The 22,021-nt window shown below is 39.7% G+C and overlaps 1 protein-coding gene across 1 annotated transcript in view; it reads right to left on the bottom strand.

The window, feature by feature from the left end:
* LOC127574179 (frizzled-6-like) overlaps positions 1 to 22,021 on the bottom strand; it is a 53,050-nt gene that overhangs the window by 11,620 nt on the left and 19,409 nt on the right. Inside the window, exons 3-4 of the mRNA XM_052022960.1 lie at positions 6,050 to 6,246; positions 3,211 to 4,228 (exon numbers count right to left, since the gene is read on the bottom strand). Coding sequence (XP_051878920.1) covers positions 3,211 to 4,228; positions 6,050 to 6,246 — 1,215 coding nt within the window. The remainder of the gene's footprint in view (positions 1 to 3,210; positions 4,229 to 6,049; positions 6,247 to 22,021) is intronic.

The following is a 22,021-nucleotide window of genomic DNA, read 5'->3' as shown; positions in this document are numbered from 1 at the left end:
GGTCCAGCGGAACTGGTTACAGTGCACAAGTGCAGTTGCCTTGCAGCCATCCTGCACGCCGAGTGTTGTAGCCATTTTTTTGATGGGTCAATTGAGTTCTGGAGATCTTCACCCTCTGCCCAGTGGCCCAAACTGTGCTAGCTTTTCCAAAGCTGGTGTTCAATAGCTTCCAAGCGAGTAAGTCTGCGACAGCACCTCTGTCAGTTCACTACGTGGCAGGGCTCTACATGGAGTCCCACAGTGGATTACTATCCTACTGAGATACCCAGTGTTATTCTTGGGAATCCAGCTTTCCATCCCACACCGACAGTCAGACCTGGTGTAGGACTGGAGTCCCCACATTCTGGGCTGGGAAATTCAGAGAGAAAAGTTTATATTTTACTTATTTTGTTATGATTAACTATTTCTTAGAGTTTAAATGTGTTTTTAATCATATTTTAGCTTTTTTAAAATAACATTAAAATTGTTTACAGTGACTTTATTGTTTTTGATCTTCTGAATATAAGAGACATCGAAAAGCTGATATAACCTCATGGGTTTCGATAAGAGACAAAGCTCCCATCCCTAGTTTCCTATCAAAGGCTTGCCAAACAACTCCTAGATGTAGATTAATTGCACCCCCCCCCCCCGTCTCACCAGGTAAATGTGGGTGGCGAGCTGGCTCCAACATGATTTATCCAATGTCAACCCGTCAGCCACCCCTGCAGACTTTTCACCTCTTGACTCTGGCCCAGTGTTGATCATTTCTTCTTCAGTTGTCTCCCCTTCCTTCCCCCAAGAACTTTGAGGCCACTTTTAACACACCCAATGTCCCAGCCCTGATTTGTTAATTCAGACAGACCATACTCAATGTAAGAATTTTCTGGTGTTATTAGATTAGTACATCACATGATTCCTCTGTCTTAAACTTTATCGGGATGGTTATATCTTCACGTTTCAGACCGACAAAGCTTAAAGGAGACTGAGCACATGAAGATAATTATTGAATTTATACAATTAAAACAGCAATGGTATAATTAAAAGACTTGCAAATGCTAATTGAGCTTCCACTGCTTCAAAAGCATGGGGAGATAAAAAGTAGAATTCTTTGTAATTAAACAGGATCAACTTGTAAACTACTGCTTGTTGTAATTACTTTAACGTAATATTCAGCACATGATGCATTCCCTTTCTAAAAATTGCATTTAATAAACTATGCTGAACATAACTATATTTTTTTGTAAATGTCTATATTGCACAATTGCACAAAATTGTAAACCAGAGATGTCTTTGGCAACAGTTTTTAAACAATTGAAGAAAAAGTAAAACAAATATACTTCATTATAGACAATAAGACATAGGAACAGAATTAGACCATTCGATCATGGCTGATTTATTTTTCCCTCTCAACCCCATTCTCCTGCCTTCTCTCCGTAACCTTTGATGACCTTACTAATCAAGAACCTATCAACCGCCGCTTTAAATATACCCAATGACCTGGCCTCCACAGCCATCTGTGGCAATGAGTTCCACAAATTCACCACCCTCTGGCTGAAGAAATTCCTCCTCATTTCTGTTCTAAAGGGACGCCCTTCTGTTCTGAGGCTGTGCCCTCTGGTCCTAGGCTCTCCCACTACTGGAAACATCCTCTCTGTGTCCACTGTCCATGCCTTTCAATATTCAGTAGGTTTCAATGGGATCCCCCCTCATCCTTCTAAACTCCAGCGAGTACAGGCCCAGAGCCATCAAACGTGCCTCATATATTAACCCTTCATTCCTGGGATCATTCTTGTAAACTTCCTCTGGACCCTCTGCAATGCCAGCACATCCTTCCTTAGATATGGGGCCCAAAACTGCTCACAATACTCCAAATGTGGTCTGACCAGTGCCTTATAAAGCCTCAGCATTACACCCTTGCTTTTATATTCTAGTCCTCTCGAAATGAATGCTAACATTGCATTTGCCTTCTTTACTACCAACTCAACTTGCAAGTTAACCTTTCGGGAATCCTACACTAGGATTCTTGAGTCCCTTTGCACTTCTGATTTCTGAATTTGCTCCCCGTTTAGAAAATATTATGCCTTTATTCCTTCTACCAGAGTGCATGACCTTACACTTCCCTATGCTATATTCCATCTGCCACTTCTTTGCCCATTCTCTCAACCTGTCCAAGTCCTTCTGCAGACTCCCTGCTTCCTCAACACTACCTGCCCCTCCACCTATCTTTGTATCATCTGCAAACTTAACCACAAAGCCATCAATTCCATCATCCAGATTATTAACATATAACTTGAAAAGTAGCAGACCCAACACTGACCCCTGCAGAACACCTCTAGTCACCACAGCCAACCAGAAAAGGCCCCTTTTATTCCCTCTCTTTGCCAGTCAGCCAATCTTCGATCCATGCTAGTACCTCTCCTGTAATACCACAGGATCCTATTTTGTTTAGCAGCCTCATGTGCAGCACCTTGTCAAAGGCCTTCTGAAAATCCAAGTAAACAACATCCATTGACTCTCTTTTGTCTATCCTGCTTGTTACTTCCCCAAAAAATTCCAACAGATTTGTCAGGCAAGATCTCCCCTTCAGGAAACCATGCTGACTTCGGCCTATTTTACCAAGTGCTTCCAAGTACTCTGAAACCTCATCCTTAGTAATGGACTCTAACATCTTACCAACCACTGAAGTCAGGCTAACTGGCCTATAATTTCCTATCTTTAGCCTCCCTCCCTTCTTAAAGAGTGGACTGACATTTACGATGTTCCAGTTCTCCGGAACCATTCCTGAATCTAGTGATTCTTGAAAGATCACGACTAATGCCTCCACAATCTCTTCAGCCACCATCTAGCCCACTATACAGGTTTACTGAAGTCTTGATGAGATTGCATTCGGGAGCTCAGGATCTAATTAATGATCACAAATGGCAATTCGACTGTAGCCCCTTTTAGTCTACTTTGCATCATTTACATTATTTATTCAAAACTAAAGGTCGATAAAATTGCTAATGGATTTGTTTAAACAACTGGTCACAGAAAATCACAACTATGACCATTCTATTAGTTACTGCTCAACTCATTACCACTTCAAAACACTTACCTCAGAAATGGAAGCCTCAATTCTCTCTGCTCATGGTAAACACTATATAATGTCTGAGCATTAATAGTTCACAGTGCCATATGATGAACATTTAAAATACTGACAAAGAATTCTAAAATATAGGCTTTTAGACATACCTGATTGGGACACGGAATGGGATAATCTTGACAGTAATCATGAACCCACGTCGTTTCCCAGGTTGTCCGAAGAGCTTGCTCATAAATATAACATCCCAGGAGCGCTACCAATGGCACCAAGTATAGCCCACTAAAAACTCCAATTCGAATCATGAATTTCTTGAGCTTCTCCTGATTTCTTCCATCATGTTGGATCACCTGCCTTACGTGATTCAAGGATATAATTCCTGCCAAAAGGAGGGACAATCCCACCACCACACAGAGGCACAATGGTGTCAGGATAAAATAACGCAAAGCACTCAAGTCATACAGTCCAACAAAGCATACCCCACTGATATTGTCACCTTCAACTTTGTTCAAGGCAAGCAGCATTATTGTGAATATCCCAGGCATTCCCCAGGCAACAGAATGGTACCACAATGCTTTCTGTTCAATAGCTTCACAACTCCATTTCAGTCCTGCTGCCAGGAACCAGGTTATGGTCAGAATTACCCACCAAACAGTTCCTGACATGGTAAAGAAATACAACAACATAAAAAGGATTGTGCATCCTTTGCTCTGTGCACCTATGACAACTGTTTCCATGGTACCCAATTTCTCATCTGCCTTATTGCAGACTATGTTATTACCAGCAACAAAACCAACAAAGTACATCAGAGATACCATGCTGTAACATACTGCATAGAAAATGATAGGTCGCTCAGGGTAACGAAATCTTCTAACATCAATAAGAAAAGTCAAGAATGTAAAGAGAGTTGAACACAGACAAAATATGGAAACAACTCCAATAAAATATTTGGCAAAATTCAGTTCATCTTCTTTGAAGTACATGTTAGGACATGGTGGCAAACAGTCACCTACACCAAGAAATGAACTACCGTGCCCAGTCGGGTTTTTCAAAGGTCGTGGACACCAAAATCCATAGTCCTTCACTACCATTTGTGAAGTCTTCTCTGTGGCTGATCTTGAAGTTGAAGCGACTGCTGAAGAGTGTTGGCCATCAATACAATCTTCTAACCTTGAAATAAAAATTCACACAAACTTCTCTTAAAAATCAGTTTTAACTTCAAATTATGCCTAATTTATCAAACACCAACATGATTTTCAAGCACTTCCACTTTTGGTATTCATTTTTTAAAATTATATTCAAGATTCTTGCTGAGAAAAAGAACCAAGTTGCTACCCAAATTCTACTTCTGGTTCCTGCTCTTATCCAGTGCCCCAAATGGAGTAATTTTATCTTCTGTTGTTCAATTGATTCACTGAAATTTCTTCGGACAGAAACACTGATCACAAAACTAAATGGGATGAAGCCAGGTCTCCCTACTCCTTGACAGAACAAAACATTTCTTAGTCACTACCACAGCAACACCTAAAACATAGCTGTTTCAAGTCTATAATGTGAGCACAAGGCTGAGTTCTATCCCATCAATCCCATCACAATATTTCCCAAATTAAACATGGAAAGATTATGTGTTTTGGCTTAAAGATTCATGTGCACCCAAAAAGGTGTGTTAGGTGAACATAGCAATGACTATTTCATTGATCTCCCCCTCACCCATGCAAACTTCAGTCACAAAGTTTCAATCTGCCACCTATTACACTCTTCAAAAAGCCTTGCACAGGCAATGATATCATTCCATTCTCCCCAATATCAAAATTGCCTCGTTGCTCAAGGGTGACTCACAATCAAAAGAAGCTGGCTGAATTTCCAGAGTGATGCATAATAACCTGGAAATGGCTGCAACTGCACTCCACCCCAGAGGGGTGAAAAAATCAATTTTCAATCCCACAACACTGAAAAACACAGCACCATGCAATAAAATTTCTAGGCATTTATGCTTCAGAAAACTTTTGTTGATGGCAAAAAAATGAAGGAAAACTTGGGTGTATTTAAGGCAGAGATTGATAGGTTCTTGATTGGTAAGGCGGTTAAGGGTTATGGGGAGAAGGCAGAAGAGTGGGGTTGTAAAACTAAATCAACTATTATTGAATGGCAGAGCAAACTCAATGGGCTAAATGGTCCAATTCTGCTCCTATATCTTATGGTTTTATGGAAAACCTGAAGTGTGGAAGGCAGTTCCAGAGTGCAGGGTCACAGCTCAAGTTTCAATGGAAAATGAGACTGATTGGAGGTCTAGATAAAAGGGGCTATGGAATTGAAGGCTAGGATTCAGGGCATCACATAAATACCATGCTCTAAATCTACTGAAGTTCTTGATTTCAGAACTCCCCAACCTGATTTATTGTTATCCATCAGATAAGCAGTAATGGAGGTTGGCAGAGAACACAAAGAGATAGACAAGAGGAGCCAAGTGTTATTCCTGGGGCATGAGTGAGAGAGTTTGGGTTGGAGCTCAGGAAGCCAGCCTGAAGGGGACTGGTGGTCTCTCCAGCAGTGTGTATGGTGGTCTCTCCAGCAGCAGGGGTGAACGTCTCAGTGATAGAAGTGGGCATTGTTGGAATGCACTGGACAAAAGGTTTGAAGCTCAGCTGAGAGTCAAGCAGAGCACCACGTCTGTATACAAAATTAAAATCAAACATGTAAATTTAAAAGTCAAAACAGAAAATGCACCCCCAGTCCATAAAACCAAACAGTGCATACAGGCAGAAGAGAAATGTTTCAGCAACAACCTTCTTTCAGGATTTCTTTTGTATTTCCTCCATCAATATTTCTTTGCATTTCGTAAATTTTATGTTTTGCTTTTGCCTAAACTTACTTCCAAGCATCATTCCACACAGCCCCATAATGAAAGAGAGATCCATCATTTCACCCCTCAATAGTGAGAGAGATATCCATCATATAACTTAGGTCAGGTACTAATGCAACTCTTCCTACCGATCACACTGCAGTTCCTCCGGCCATGTGATCCCAAATGTCTCAATCAGTTTTTCACAGTCCTGGAAAACTTTCTCACAAAGCTTTCGACAAGGTGGGATAATCTGATGTTCTTCAGTGCAGGCTGGCACGAAGGCACTGCACAGAAACGCTCTCACGTCCGGTGAACAAAGCAGATTTATAAGAGGCAGGAAGGGCTGCAAAGGAGAGAAGGCAAAATTATTGCACTTATAGTCACACAATTCCCACTAGATGGTATCACAACCTCCACATTGACATAATTGAGAACTACTAAAAAACAAGAAACGTAAACCAATTGCCAAGACCAAGGAATTGATTGTGGACTTCAGGAAGGGTAAGTCGGGAGAACACACACCTGTCTTCATTGAGGGGTCAGTGGTGGAAAGGGTGAGCAACTTCAAGTTCCTGGGCATCAAGATCTCAGGGGATCTATCCTGGGCCCAATACAATGATGCAATCACGAAGAAGGCATGCCAGTGGCTCCACTTCATTAGGAGTTTGAGGAGATTTGGTATGTCACCAAAGACTCTTGCAAATTTCTACAGATGTACGGTGGAGAACATTTTGACTGGTTGCAGCACCGCCTGGTATGGAAGCTCCAATGTGCAGGACCGAAAGAGGCTGCAGAGGGTTATAGACTCAGCCAGCTCCATCATGGGAACAACTCTCCCCACCATTGAGGACCTCTTCAAGAGGCGGTGCCTCAAAAAGGCAGCATCCATCATTACGGTCCCTCACCACCGGGAATATGTCCTCTTCACTTAACTACCATCGGGGAGGAGGTACAGGAGCCTGAAGACCCACACTCAACAGCTTCTTCCCCTCCGCCATCAGACTTCTGAATGGTCTATGAACAGTACCTTGTTATTCCTCTTTTGCATTATTTATTTATTTTTGTGACTTATAGTAATTTTTATGTCTTTATGTCTTGCACTGTACTGCTGCCGCAAAACAACAAATTTCACAACATATGTCAGTGATGATAAACCTGATTCTGATTCTGCCACTTCAGGTGTTTGTATACCTATATCACATTAACATATCAGAAGAATAGGATTTGTTAACAGGCCAAGTAAATTGCCCTTCCCTGGATCTATTTTTATCCATTTGCTTGGAAAAATCTTATTTTAGAAGGTTTTGTAAGTAGTTCAGTGTTGAAGCTATTAAGAACCATGAATTGCAGGCTGTAGACAACAGACTTAAAAAGTAAGGAAAGAAAGTCTGAAAATTGTTAAATGTTGAGGCCCCAGCACCAATCTCTGTGCACACCATTGTTAAATCTTGCCAACCAAAGACCTATTTAAACCTACTCTCTGTTTCCTGTTTGCCAACCAATCTTCTGTCCTGCGGCATGAGCTATTATTTTCTACAATAACCTTTTATGCAGCACATTATCAAAAGCTTTCTGGAAATCTAAGTATAATACACTCATTGTTCCCCCTTATCCATAGCAAATGTTACCTCTTCAAAGAATGACAAGAAATTGGTCAATCATAATTTCCCTTTTACAAACTCATGTTGACTTTGGCTGACTATCTTGATTTTTTTTTCTAAGTTCCCTGCTAGCATCATTAATAATAGCTTCTAAAATTTTCCCAATAACAGATGTTAAGCTAACTAGCCTGTGGTTTCCTGCTTTCCGTCTTCCACCCTTTTTGAATAAAGGTTGATTTGTCACTTTCCAATATAATTTCTTTCTCTGAATTGTCACTTCCCTGACTCTAGGGTATTTTGGAAAATTAAAAACATCATGTCAACTGTCTCAATATCCACCTTCTTTTGGTGCCCGTGACAAAGTCAACATGGACCTGGAGACCTGTCATCCTCCAGCTCCAACAATTTGCTCAATATCACTTCCCTGATGACTGTAAATTTTCCCATTCCAATTGCTGATTTAAAGCCATTTTTGGGATGTTACTTTGGGAGTAACACAGAATGTTGTTGCAATGTCAGTGAAACTGTTAAAGCTTACTGGCGTTACTGTGTGAAACTCACAGCAACATCCACGTGTATAGAGTCCATTGCAGAAATACAGAAGTCGTTGTTAGTCATAACTGGTGTTGCAGTCACTGCGGATGCAATCAATCCAAAAGAGAGATTTCAAGTGAAAATGTCTTGTGCACCATTCTTACAGTAAAAATTGAATGTGTATATTGAGCCTAGCAATCTATTTTGTTTCCATAGATGAATAGCTGGAATATGATCTCCATAGCACTAGTAAAATCATATAATTCCACATTAATAAAACAAGTATTCTGAGGCTGTCTAACTATTTTAAGCTGTGCAGCCATTATTATTTATTCACAAACTCTTTGGCCCTGGGATAATCATTCCTTGCAAGATTCTATAAATTTTATTAAAAAGTTTTTTAAAAATGTGCTTCAGTCTCTCCTGTCTGCATCTCAATCTTTATTTTTCTGTCTACAAATCAAGTAAAATGTTCATTATAATCCACGCATTTCACTTCTTCTTTTCCATTTAGCCTGCTTGATGATAATTGGAAGTTCATTGTTGGTGTCAGACATAATGGGACAATGCAAAATTAACCCACTGAGCCAGCCTACAATCTCTGTGGGCTGCCTGAAGTCAGCTCTGAATACTCATTCACTTAAGAGCCCAGCCAACAACCTCTTGAAGGAGTTAAAAACTGTTGCTTTATAGCAATATGCTGATTAGAGTCCTCCATGAGGCTGTTGGACATGAACAGTGAAGTTCAACGTCACGTAATCTTTGTTTTAACATGGCTTGTACAACATTTCACTGCACATATTGACGGTCAAGTACAGTGCTGGTCTCAAATACCAAAGCACTTACAGTGCCTGAACCTTCTTGGGCAACTGTCACAGAACCTGAGGTGACCACTTTTGTTCAGATAGAGATTACTTTTTTGACTGTTTTATCAATAATTTCATTCTAATGCCACTGCTCCGCTGGTCACCAAACATATACTTCTGGACTGTCACCATTCAGATTATGTCATGCAGGGTGCATTAGAAATTATTTCCATATTTATCTTGGCGTGTTTACTGAAGAAACTCAGAGTGGTCTCAGTGTTTACATGTTCTCATGACATTGTATAAAGTGTTATCTTTAGGTGAAGAAATGTTGTATGATGGGAAAGTTCACCAAGGAGCAAAGATATTATTCTGTTCCAATTTTAAATTGGTAAACCTCATCTTATTTTTAAATTTAGTTGCATAATTTAACGAGAAATCTGAAGAATTTGAGAGGACATGTGGTATTAGTTGAAACACAGAAATTTCTCTGCAAAACCGGCTGAAGAGGTTAATTACAGACATTTATAAAGGCAGATTGATCAGAATTTCGAATGGAAAAAGATACCATAAAATCGTGAGTGAAAGGAACAACTTGCTCTTGGCATAAGCTCCTTTAACATAGTAATTGAAGTCCCCAGGTAATTAATGAGTGCATGCAGATGTAACACAGAGACGTGTGCAAGTTTAAAAACATTTTAATCTCTGCTGAGAGCCACAGGATACTTGTTTTATTAATATGGAATTATATGCTTCTACCAGTGCTTTAGAGATCATATTCCAGCTATTCATCTGTGAAAAGTAGGTTGCCTTGCTAATGATAGATACCCCTTACTAGTTATTTTTTTCGGCATCCATATTCATAACTTTAACAGCACAAGCCTCCCTAGTCTGCAGGGCTTTTGCTAAAAATTAAATTCAGGATCTCATCAGCAAGTGTCAGTTATTTTACAATTCCTATTCTTAGTATAAATGTTACCTTAAAAATGCTAATCTCTAACTTTGAATGTTCGTAATACTAATCAATCTCACAGCTACAGTTTATTTTGTCACACCAGACACCAAATGGAAATTCAGAAACCTCAGATGATATTAATTGCTGATATTCACTAAAGCCAGTGACCTGTGAATCTTGGTGCCGCATTCTTATTAACATTTGTTTTGAAAGGTGAAGTATTAACTACAGCATCATGTGGTGAAGGATTTGATAACCATCACTACACCGTGAGCAGCAGAGCTGGCATTCAATACATCCTTCCTGTTTTGCTAGGAGGAAAAGATGTATTGTTCACAACCACCAATCTGCCACTCCCAACTTGTTAATCTTGTAGTACATGACAATTTTAAAAATAAAATACCTTCAAACTTTAAACTCAATCAACTGATTTGTTTTCACTCTCGACAGAAATACTGCCCGTCCTTTTTAAATACAGTATTGATTAAATGGGTCTCTTTTTTTCTCCAACTTTTTTTTCTCTCCAGCTTACACTATCACCTTACAATTTGTGATGCGGTGTCTTATTACCAAAACGTGCCCTTACAAACCTCAGCATGATTTCCAAGGCTTGTGATTGTATACTTGAAATGGTACCTTCACCCCACTGAGAAAGAACATGTGAATATATAAACACTTAGTTGTTTCAAAAACATACACTTCCAAAACAATAAAACTGAACAATTATTTTCTGGAAATTTCTAAGTGGATTTAAATTTCTGCATCAAGAAAACCAATGGAATCTCAAATCTTATTTTCTGGATAACAGTACCCCAGTCATACTTGTTAGGAGCCCGCAACTATGCCTTAGAAATAGCTTAAAAGCTAAAGATTAGGTAATTTTTTTCACTTGTGTTATTCAATAGATTGTAATTCTACATACTGCTACAGTTCAAAAGCCTTTCTCCTCCATATACTCCTCCCTATGAACATTCAAACAGTGCACGTAACACTGAATTAACAAAAAAATGTGCTTTGAAAGTTGAGTGCTGTAGTTGAAATTTTAAAGAATAATGATAAAAAGCAGATAAATGAAGAAAACTAAAAAACTGCATCAGTAGCAAAAAAAAGTCTGAGCGTTTGGTGTGAGACTTAAGCTATTAGAAAAAATACATGTTGTAACAAACCACTTCTCTTAAAAAAAAGTCTGTTTTACTACATTACCACACCTCTCAAGAACAATCATTAAGAATTTTTCTTAAATTCACACAAGAGTTTGCCTAGACATGCTTCTAGTTGCTTAATTGGGAATGTTTGAAATTTATTCAGACTTGGAAAGGATCAGATCATGCACTGCTGAGTTGTAAAATGAAAAGTAAAGAAGTGTTTTGAGCACTTATTAGATTTAAAAGTCATAGAACAAAATGTCAAAAAATCATCTGAAGTATTTTCAACAGAGTATTTAGAAATGAGATAGGATTAATTAGTAATCTTACATTAAGCAATCCTCTAAGGAAGAGTGATCTTAGTAGGCTAGAATTTCATACTAAGTGTTTTATGGTTAGGACTGAAACAGCCATTACAAAAATAGGAAGAATGATTTGGGAGAGTTTGAATGGACAATTAGAATAAAAGACATGACAATAAAAAACAACGGCAAACACAAATGAAGACTTTATTAACCAATATGGTTTGCACTGGGGAATTAAAATTCAATTGAAAAGTGGTAGAGCCATGGCCAGCTAGAGAACTTAAGGATAGCATTAGATTTAAAAGTGGCTTGCAGCTTGGGGCAAAGTGTAGATGAGTTTATACATTCCAGTATGCATTTAGCAAAGTGCTACAGAATAACACCTAACTCAACAGAGTGCCACAATTGGAATCAGTAATTGGTTTATTATTGTCACATGTACCAAGATACAGTGAAAAGCTTTTGCTTGCGTGCCATCCAGATAGATCATTCCATACACAAGTACATTGAGATAGTAAAAAGGAAAATAGAACGCAGAATATAGTGTTACAGCTACAGAGAAGGTGCAGTGCATGTAGATAAATCAAGTGCAAGGATCACGATGAGGTAGACTGGGAGATCAAGAGTTCATCTTTAGTGTATAAGAGGTCTGCTAAGGTCAGTGCTCAGTTATTTAAAATAGTGAAACAGATGTGGGGACTGAGTGCTGTATATCCAAATATGCTGATGAAACAAAGTTATGTGGGACATATGCTGTGAGCTGGTTGCAGAGACTGTAATGGGATATAGACCAGCTAAATCATTGCAAAGTCATCAAGAAATAGGCTAAATTATCCCTTGATATAAGATCAAATTTTTCATTGCATTAATGGCACTAATTAATCAAAATATATGCACAAAGTGCCAACAAAGAAAATCATTTAGCTTACTCCAGTGCCGTAAAATGCTGATACCTTTGCAAGCACCATTCTAGTAATTAAATGGGCAAAGACCGGCTCACTACCAGATCTAGCTTGCCAAATAAGACAGCATGTCTGCCATTTACAAAGTGATTAGATGCCCTGAAAAACATTGAACTAAAAGCTGCTTTTCTGCATTTTGGGTGCACTAAAATAGCATTGTGAGGTGTGGTAATACTGTTTTAATAAGTGAGAGTAGGAGTTCAATCTTCAAATGTGACCATAAGTAAATAGCACAGCTGGGTTTCCTAGTGCTTCAGCCCATGTTTCGGGTTCAGTCCATGACAATCTATTGATGGTCTTCAATATCACACAACTGCCATCATGTATAGCAGATGCAACACTGATCCAACAGGCCAGAGTGCTGCTTTGTAGACAATGGCTGCTGAGGTATTAGTAGAGGTAACAGACTCTCAGGCTCATTGAATATTGAGCACTTTACCTGCAAGGGATGCTAGGAGTGCTTGGGGGCTAGGGAAGCCTTTAAGCGCCACAGCCAGTGTAGCCATTGTTAAGAGGTTGCCAGGGAGATGTTTTGTAAGAGTGACACTCCCAGTATTGCAGGACCTGTGCACAAATAGAACACAACTTTGGAAAAGAATATGTGGAAGTGACTTTATAAAGTCTACAGTCACCAGATTTTCTTACATCACACTGTGCTACTGACTTTCTTCCCAGCATTATCCTTCACTTCTACAACCGCCCTGTACTTCTATTTTGTCCTTTCTATAGAAAACCCTTTTTTCTCCTTGTAATAAAAACAGAAAAGACTGGAAACACTCAGCAAGTCAGGCAGCATCTGAGGAGGAACAAAATCAATGTAACAAGTTAATGACTTTTCATCAGAACTGAAACATTGCATCTGTTCCTCTCTCAACAGATGCTGCCTGACCTGTTTAGTATTTTGAGTATTTCCAGCATTTTCTGTATTTATTCCAGATTTTCACTTTTTTTTTGCTTCTTCCTCTTGTTTCCCTCTCTCTCTCACACATACATACACTCACGGCTGACTCACTTTGTCCCTCACTCCTTCATCCTCTCCATTCACAGTCAGGCCTTCGCTCAATGACCAGGTCATAGAGCCACTAAAGAATGTATCCCAACAATTCTTGCAATTATTATGTCTTGTGGACCAAGGCTGTTAGAATAGTTAGCTAGTGAGAGTGTGTGGGTCCGGATGGTGACCATTGTGGGGTGCCTGGAAGTGGTCCAGACAGCAAATTCTTATTCTGAGCACTCTTGCAGTCTCCACTAAGACTCTTGTTATAGAGATGCTCAACTACAGTGTCTGCAGCTCTCAGAGTAGTGAGGAGTCATGAGGAATGGATATTCCTAATTACCCAACATCCTTCCTTTGGGACATAGTGGGCCCTGAGAGATGAAAGCTAGCTATGACTGTCTCAGAATATAGGGATCATGCAAGCTGCCAGCATACTTGAATTGATCATGCAAAGGTTCCCTTGACGGTCTACACCACAAGCTGCATATTAAGTGAATGAGTCTCATGGCGACTGATGAACAGGTTATGGTTGTGAAGGGGGAGCTCTAAGAACTGCAGGAATGCAGTCTGCAAATGCCTATGCCTTGGGAAGGACTGCAATGCAAGCAAACCCCTTGCCTGCTCTGCCTAATCCTCTGGGCTGAATGAAAAGAAGACAAGTTCTTCTCTCCACCTAGGCGACATCCCTACAGCAGCAGTGTGCAGAAAGCTATGAGATAAAGAATAGATCAACAGCACCGGACTGCATTGATCCCAAGACAAGGAATTTGAAAGTAATAGTGACTTTTACTGAGAGAGCATTCTCAGAAACGCACAGACCTTAGTAAAAACTGTCCTGATGAAGCACAAGCTATGTAGATATTCCTCCTCAAGGAAGTCTGGATACGATGTTGATTCCTGTAAACTTTGGAGAAGGTGGAAAATTATCTTCAGTGTTGAGTCTTTCTATGCTCCTCCTATGTGGTTCCCATGGCAGCCAGTTGGGCTCCCATGCCTGTGCTTCCCTTCCTTGTCATCCAGCATAAGGAGTGGTAGGTCCAGGTAATTGGAAGGAAATTTTGACTGCGGAAATATTATTGAAGGCTCACTGATAAGTGTAACAGTCTGATGCTGCAGAGTGCTGTGGAGCTCTGAATAACCAGTGACTATTATTTTGGACCAATGAGGTTGAAAAAAAATCACACTGAAAAACAAGAAATGAGGGCTTCACTACTACTGACATCATTGGTGTGAGTTTCACTAACAAAAATCCCAACAGAAATTCATAAGCTGAATTGCCCGTGTGGAGGCTCACAAATGATTGCAGTCTTGTTCAACTCTGGGTTAAACCAATTCTCAATTGCACAACAATGGTTTCAGTGCTATTGGAATGATTTATTAGCTGATTGTGTTCAGCTAGACAATGCTGAATGGATATTTTAAAGTTTGCCGAAATTACTTGGTGGATTGATATGCAGCAAATTCAAACTCAGAGCATCAGTGGCTATAATTCTGACTGCTATAGAAATCTTGATTCATATCTTTAGTCCCTTTAGATTTCATTGTGCTTTCCTTCATTCTGTACTGAGGATAACCAAAGTTTATTACTTATCTCCTAATTCACACTAAAGCCTTTTCGCCCACCAGCTCCATGCTCATTAGTCAATAGTGACTTCTTGATCAAATCACAGAATAGTTATAGCAAGAAAAAAGACCATTCAGCCCATCAAGTCCAGCTCCTTTTTGAATCTTACAAATAAATCTTCTCCCACCACTAACTCTGGCAGTTCATTCCAGGCCCTAACCACTTGCTGTGTAAAGGTAGTCACTTTTAATTCCTTTGACAATCACCTTCAATTATTTAACCAGTTCTTGAACTCATCTATACCCTTCATGATGTTAAATAGCTACTTCAGAACTCCTCACAAGCTGCACTGTTCCAAGGAGAACAATCCCAGCTGCATCAGTCTGTGCACAATACTATAAAGTTCCTCAGTCAGGAATAATATTAATACATTTCTTCTGCAACCTCTCTGAACTTTTCACATCTTTCTTGAAATGTAGTGCCCAGAACTAGACTCTTCCACAGATGCTGCCTGACCTGCTGAGTGCTTCCAGCATTTTCTATTTTTATTTCAGACTTCCAGCACCTGTGGATTTTTGGTTTTGATCAACCATTCATTAATACTCTATTTCCTGTAACTTCTCCAATTTTCTGCTCATGTTCCTGGAGTTTCTTTTGTTCTATGGCCTTCATTCTTGAGGATGAGTCCATATGAGGCATCTTATCAAAGTCGGCAATATCCCACATCAACTGCATTTCCCTTGTCGATCCTGTTACCACAACAAAACACTCTATCATGTTACAAGGACAAAATCTGCATTATCAAAACCATTCTGACTTTCTCCAATTCATCCACACTTTTTCAAGTGACTGCTAATTCTGCCCCTGATCATTGTTTCTAGAACTTTATCCACAGCAAATATGAAACTGACTGGTTTATGGTCACTGGATTTATCCCTGCAGCCTTTTTTTTGAGCAGGAATATAGCATTTGAAATATTTCAATCCTCAGGTGCCACCCTATACCTGTAGATATTTAGATGATTATGGCCAGCCCTCTGCAATTTCCTCCCCCACTTCCTTCAGCAATTCTTATTTGGACCAAGTGTATTATCCAAATTAATTGCAGCAAGACTTTCAGGCACGTCCTCTTTATCAATTTTTGGCCCATTTAGAATCTTAATCACAATTTTTTTTGCTGAGACTCTAGCTTCATCCTTTTTGATGAAGATTAATGTAAGATACTCATTTAGTATCTCACCCATGCCCTCTGCCTCTCAAGAGTAAATTCCTTTTTGGTCTTGTAGTTGCCCTTTCCCTCGTTCTCTTGAGCTATGGGTTAACCACTTCCTGAATTGTTCTATTCACTAAACACACAGCCTCATGGATGGACTACAGTGATGCCAGCTGTTAGTCATGTTCCAATGACCCAAAGCTCAAGCTCCTCCCATTGGGAACACTTTCTGCACCCATGCTGGTCCAGAACATGGGAAGTGTTTTGGGTTCAGACATGGTACAAGGTATGCACTCCATATGTCCAAGGTATCCTGTTATGCTTCTATTTAATATACTAACTCAGCTAATAGAAGAAGTACACTTAAAACATCACTACTACTATTATTACTGTTTCACTTGGCCTGAAGGAATTCTTTAAATTTCCCAGCTTTTTGTTTAAACCAAATGCTTGTTAAACTCATTGAGTCTTTGTTCCCCAAGCTCCCTCTAAACTCAGAGAGTGAGCAATGCCTTGATTTTAAAATTCATGCTTTGTTTCAGAAGCTCTGCACAGCTTTGCTGTTTTCCATCTCTGTATTCCTCTACAGCTCTGCAACATTACATGAGATTCCCACTCCTTCAATAATGGCCTTGAGATGCCTTACTTTCATCATCCTACCATGCCATGAAGGCCTGAAGCTTTTGCACTCCCTCCCTAAACCTCTCACTCATCCTTTAAAACACTCCTTAAAACTTCCTAGGCTTTAGCTCATCTATCCCAATATCCTCCGTTGCAAGTTTTGTTTGATAATGCTCTTGTTAAATGCCTTGGAGTATTTTATATTAGAGCAGCTTTTAAAATAAACTTTTGTTTTATTGAGGTCTTCATACTCAAGAGATTTTGACTGATGACCAAAAGAAATTTATTTTCAATAGATCTTCTTTCAGCTGCATAGTAATGATATCGACAATAAACTTCATTCTGTCCCACCATTATAAGCACTCAAATGCCACAAAGGTTACCAACCCATTGCTATTGTCATTGGGGGTCTTGAAATAAGGCATTTCTTTTTCTATGTCTTTAAGTATGTATGTTAGCAGTGCTTGGGCATGGGGTGCCAAGTGGGTATCCTATTTTTCTACTGTGGCAATGGCAGCATCCTCATGACAGACTAGCTGGCATACCGCAAAATAGTTGGTTCCTCCAAAGGAACGGTGACTTTCTAATTGTGTGGGTGCGAGCTTGAGTGCTTTATTTACATTTTTATCATTTACAGCACTAATAATGGTCAGACAGTCTGAGTTACTTAGAACCTGTGAACGAGAGGCATGCTTCCTCTCACTCAGTCCTTCATAGGCTGACCCTTGTCGCAGATCTCCATGTGGATGCAACGCAGCACCAATGATGACTTGCATGTTTTAATAAGCTTTTACCAGGCATAAAACTGTACCTTTACTGTACTCCAAAGTAACCTTTCTATTTGTTACCACAGTGGGAGTTGTTAATTTTTACCATTTAGTGGTCAGCAAGGAGAAAAAAACAATCTACATTTCCTGCTACAGATCACTTGAAATGGCTGTGGAACAGCAAAAGTACAGCAATGTTCAAGTCTTATTCTAAAGACATGAGCACTAAAGTTTAGACTGATGCTCCAGTGTGGCACTGAACAAATGAAATAAGGTTGGAAGTGCCACCCTTCAGATGAGATGTTAGACCAGGGATCTGTCTTTGGATATAAAAGATCAATGGGACTACTTTAGAGGAGGGAATTCTTCCCAGCATACCAGCCAATATTTACCATTCACTTGACATCACTGAATCAAATCATCTGGTCATTAGCACATGACTGTTCATGTGAGCATGCTGTGGGCAACTGATTGCGATATTTCCTGCATTACAATAGCAACTACACTTCAAAAATGTACTTCATTGGCTGCACAGCATCTCCAGGCATTCTAAAAGAGACGTGAAAGGTGCTCCATGTATACACATACATCCATGTATGCCCATTATTCAAGTGCTGACCTTGTACATTACCCAATGGCTTTCTATTTAAGAGTATGCTGCACACAAATATTCTCCCTCCGATTAATTATTTATTTGTTCGTTCCTCTTCCCTTTTCCATCCATTTTCGACTTTACTAAAATGCTGGCTTATTAATCACCTGCTAGTGTGATGAAGGGTGCTTAGCCAAAACATCACCCCTCATTTCTGCATTACCTCTGTTAATTGACTTGCTATTTACTTTCAGCAATTTCTTGTTTTCTTACTTGGTTTGGAGCTATTGAGGAAAATATTCCCTAAAGGTTTGCACTGAGAATAGGAAGTGGCTCTGAGGAACCAGCTAAGTAAATATTGCTGATGATGAAAAGAATCTTGAGCAAGTTCTGTTCATTGTTGAACCCTTTTCAAGGACAACTATATTTAGCCTGGCTTGAATGGGATATCAGCTGCAGAGGGACAAAGTGCAAGCAATGAAAACTGGAATGTAGAAATGTCTCCATTGTTCAGATAAAGAATGATGAGACTCATTCAAAAGTATGATTCTGGATAAAGATACAGCAGCAAGGACTGAGAGGTGATTTTATTAGATTGGGGAGTCATCTATGCATGCACGTACGGAAGTGGCCTCTTCTGCCATTTAATGATGTTGTGGTACAGCATGTCAAAGTCTATTTTTCCCCAATAGCATATTTACAATTGTGATCCTATACTGGTAGAATGGTGTTGAATATAGCTTCCCCTGTAATTCACTAAGATTCTACAACACAAGAGGAGATGTGTGAACCATCCATATCTACACTTACCAATTCATCAGGACCTCTCTGACCAATGCTCCCCTCCCAAAGGTGCTGTTTTGGTTTGAAGGAAAGCTGCTGCCTGAACTGAAACACTGCGACTTGCTATGCGAGTTCCTTGTTTAGGACAAAGGCCATGGAGAGTTTGAAATGGAACTAGTCGCTTAGTGATAAATCAAACCCTCCTCCATTTGTGAATTTGAATTTATGAAATGGTAGGCACTAAAGCTGCACACATAAGAACTTTCATCACCAAATTAGTTCTTTGAACCTCTTCTGTTATTCGACTGAATCATGGTTCAGTTACTGCCTTCCCTATCCCCTGAGTGTCACTTCAGAATAAGCTGTTCATGTTGTCTGAAAATTCTGACTGACCAAATTCTCAGCCTCTTTAGGGGTGGGGGATTAGTGTAAATCTTAGTTTCAGGGAGCGTGGCAACACAGGTAGGAAAGGTAGTGAATGTAGCAAATAAGATATCTGCCATCAGTAGTCAGCGCATAGAATAAATACAGGCAGGTTATGATGCAACTTTATAAAACATTGATTAAGCCACAGATGGAGTACTGTGTGCAGTTCTGGTTGCCACAGCATAGGAATTGTATCAGAAGGTGTAGAGGAGATTCACTGGGACTTTGTCCAAGATCAATTACGAGGAGAGACTGGATTTCTTTTTCTCAGAGCAGAGGAGACAGAGGGGAGACTGGATAGAGATATACAAAGTTACGAGGGGCATAGATGGGGTAGGTAATTGGGAATTGTTCCCTATAAGCAGAGGTGCCCATAACTAGAGGTTACTGTTTTAGGGCAAGGGGTAAGAGGTTTGGAGGGATTCTGAGGAAGAATGTTTTCCACTCAGAGTGATTGGAGGTGTAACACATTGCTAAAGAGGGCAGTAGAGGCAGGTATCCTCACAGTAGTCCATAGACAGGCACTTGAATTGGCAAGATGTGTCATTACACCATTTTTGGAAAAAGGCCTTCCATCAGATTCTGTAATTGTATCACCCATCCCAGGAGGAGGGCTGTGTAGGTTGCAAGTGTGATTGGAAGGGCTATGCTGAAACAGGTATATTTTGTTTTAAACAATTATACAAGGCTTTAGTTTTTACATGCAAGAACTCTAGAATAAGGAGCATAAAGAGCAGCACAAAAGGAAAATACTGCAGATATTGGAAATGGAAAGTCAAGGCAGAAATTATTGGATGTGTTGAGCAGATCAGTCAGAATTTTCCTGATGAAACTAATGAAAGGTCATTGACCCAAAGTGCTCCTGTCTATAACCCATCCACCTACCTGCCCAGCCTGATTAACGAATCCAGCATTTTCTATCTTTAAATATTATATTAAAAAATTCCATTCAAACACATACTTAAGTCAATGTATTAGGAATTAAAAAGCTGCTGAAGTTGATTATGATTTTTTGTGCCAATTTGCATTTTAAAATACTGGAAGCTATTCTTCAGTTTCATCATCAACGCAACACCCACAGATTATTCTCACTTCACTGATTTTAATAAAAAAATGACATACTTCAAAATGAAATGCATCATTGCATTAATCAGATTTTTTTTCAGAAAAGAGACTATTTTCTTTGGCTTTAATTACAATTGCCTGATTTACTGGAATCAGTAATACCAACAGAGGACTTCAATCAAAGCCTGTCTCTCCCTTCTTTCCCAACACCAGTGCCACATTAATCCCTCTCCTGCTAATTGGCCTATTAGTGTTTGTGTATCACACACTGAAGATATGCAGAAATGGTCCTTGGTGACTTAATCCATGATTTCCATTCTATGCGGAGAGCAAGTTGACTCCTTTTACTCCAAAATGGCTTCCAAACATAATACAGCCAAGTTATTCGCTCCCATATTTAAACCAAATTTAAACTCAACAGTCAGGAACAAGATGAGGTTCAATCAATTTTAATTCAACTCTTCACGTTATCAAGACTGTTGGGTAAATCAAAGGATTGCACGAGGTTGACCATCCACACTCCCAAGATCTCTTACCAACAGTAGTCAGGACAAGACCACAGCTAACAACCTGATCTTGAAAACCTGGTGAGATGTGGCTACCCGACCACTGTACTGGCCCTTCATCTTCACACACCAACCCAGAGGAATTGCCTCCTTTGTTAATCTGCTTCCTCCAGCTGCAGTCTGGGATGCAACAAGCCATCATTATGCAAAGTCAAGTTTATTGTCATATGCACAAGTACATGTATGTACAGGTACAATGAAAAACTTTACTTGCAGCAGCATCGCAGGCACATAGCATCATACAAGCAGCATTTACAAGAAAAACATAAATTAAACATCAATTATACACACTTTTTACAAGAAAGAACACAATTAAAACAAAAAAAAAGTCCAATTTAGTGCAAAGTGGTCAAAGTGGTCATAGCATACTGAAGGAAGTGCCTGGATTTATCAAGGCACATAAAGCTTTGTGTCAATGCTGGGTGGAGAGCAAGAGATGCTAACATTGTTATACCGGCCTTGCTGAGGCAAGTGAATAAGAGACAATAACCTCAATTGAAAGGATGGGGAGGAGGATCGACAGTATCCACCCTCCCATGTTTGAAATATTTGACTGTCACAAGATTAATAAATAAAGACGGCATCTCATGCAGCAGGCACAGGCTTCATACTACATTTAATATAGTTACATACAAGCTTTATGTAAATGTAGCAAAATTGATGGCAGCTTAAGAAAGCTCCTGAAGTGCCGAGGGCAACAGAAATGAAGCCAATTACACTCTGTACTCAGCTTCAATTATGTTACCTTCAGAGCACTTCACTTGGAAGACAATCCATCATTTTCCTTGGTCAGCCAATGAACATAATTATTGGTTCCCTCAGGACACTGCAGCAACTGGAATACAAAGTTCTTCGTGTGTGCCCAGTCATTGCCTGGAAGGACCCCAAGGTACAAAAGTTAATGGAGTGGCGACCTTTGTAACCGCAGTCATGGGATGGTGCCTTGGGTCAGCAGAAGGCTGCAGGAGTTGGCACCTAACCATCTGGGCAAGCTGCTCCCTAGGCACAGAGTGAAATGTTTCAGTACAACTTGATAGCTGGGCAAGAACTTGTGTGAAAACACTTCCACATCAGTTGCATTCTGAGCTAAAGTTCATCTCCTGGTGCATTTGAAGGTGTCTTCAACTGCTCTTCTTCCTCTTCCTTTATCCAAAGAATGCAGCAGGAGCACCCAAATCCTACAATGTTACTGCCTTTAGAGTGGGGAATGAAAAGTT

The sequence above is a fragment of the Pristis pectinata genome, chromosome 9 (assembly GCF_009764475.1).
Source record: "Pristis pectinata isolate sPriPec2 chromosome 9, sPriPec2.1.pri, whole genome shotgun sequence".
NCBI classification, from domain to species: domain Eukaryota; kingdom Metazoa; phylum Chordata; class Chondrichthyes; order Rhinopristiformes; family Pristidae; genus Pristis; species Pristis pectinata.
This window is presented reverse-complemented; position numbering and strand designations above follow the sequence as displayed.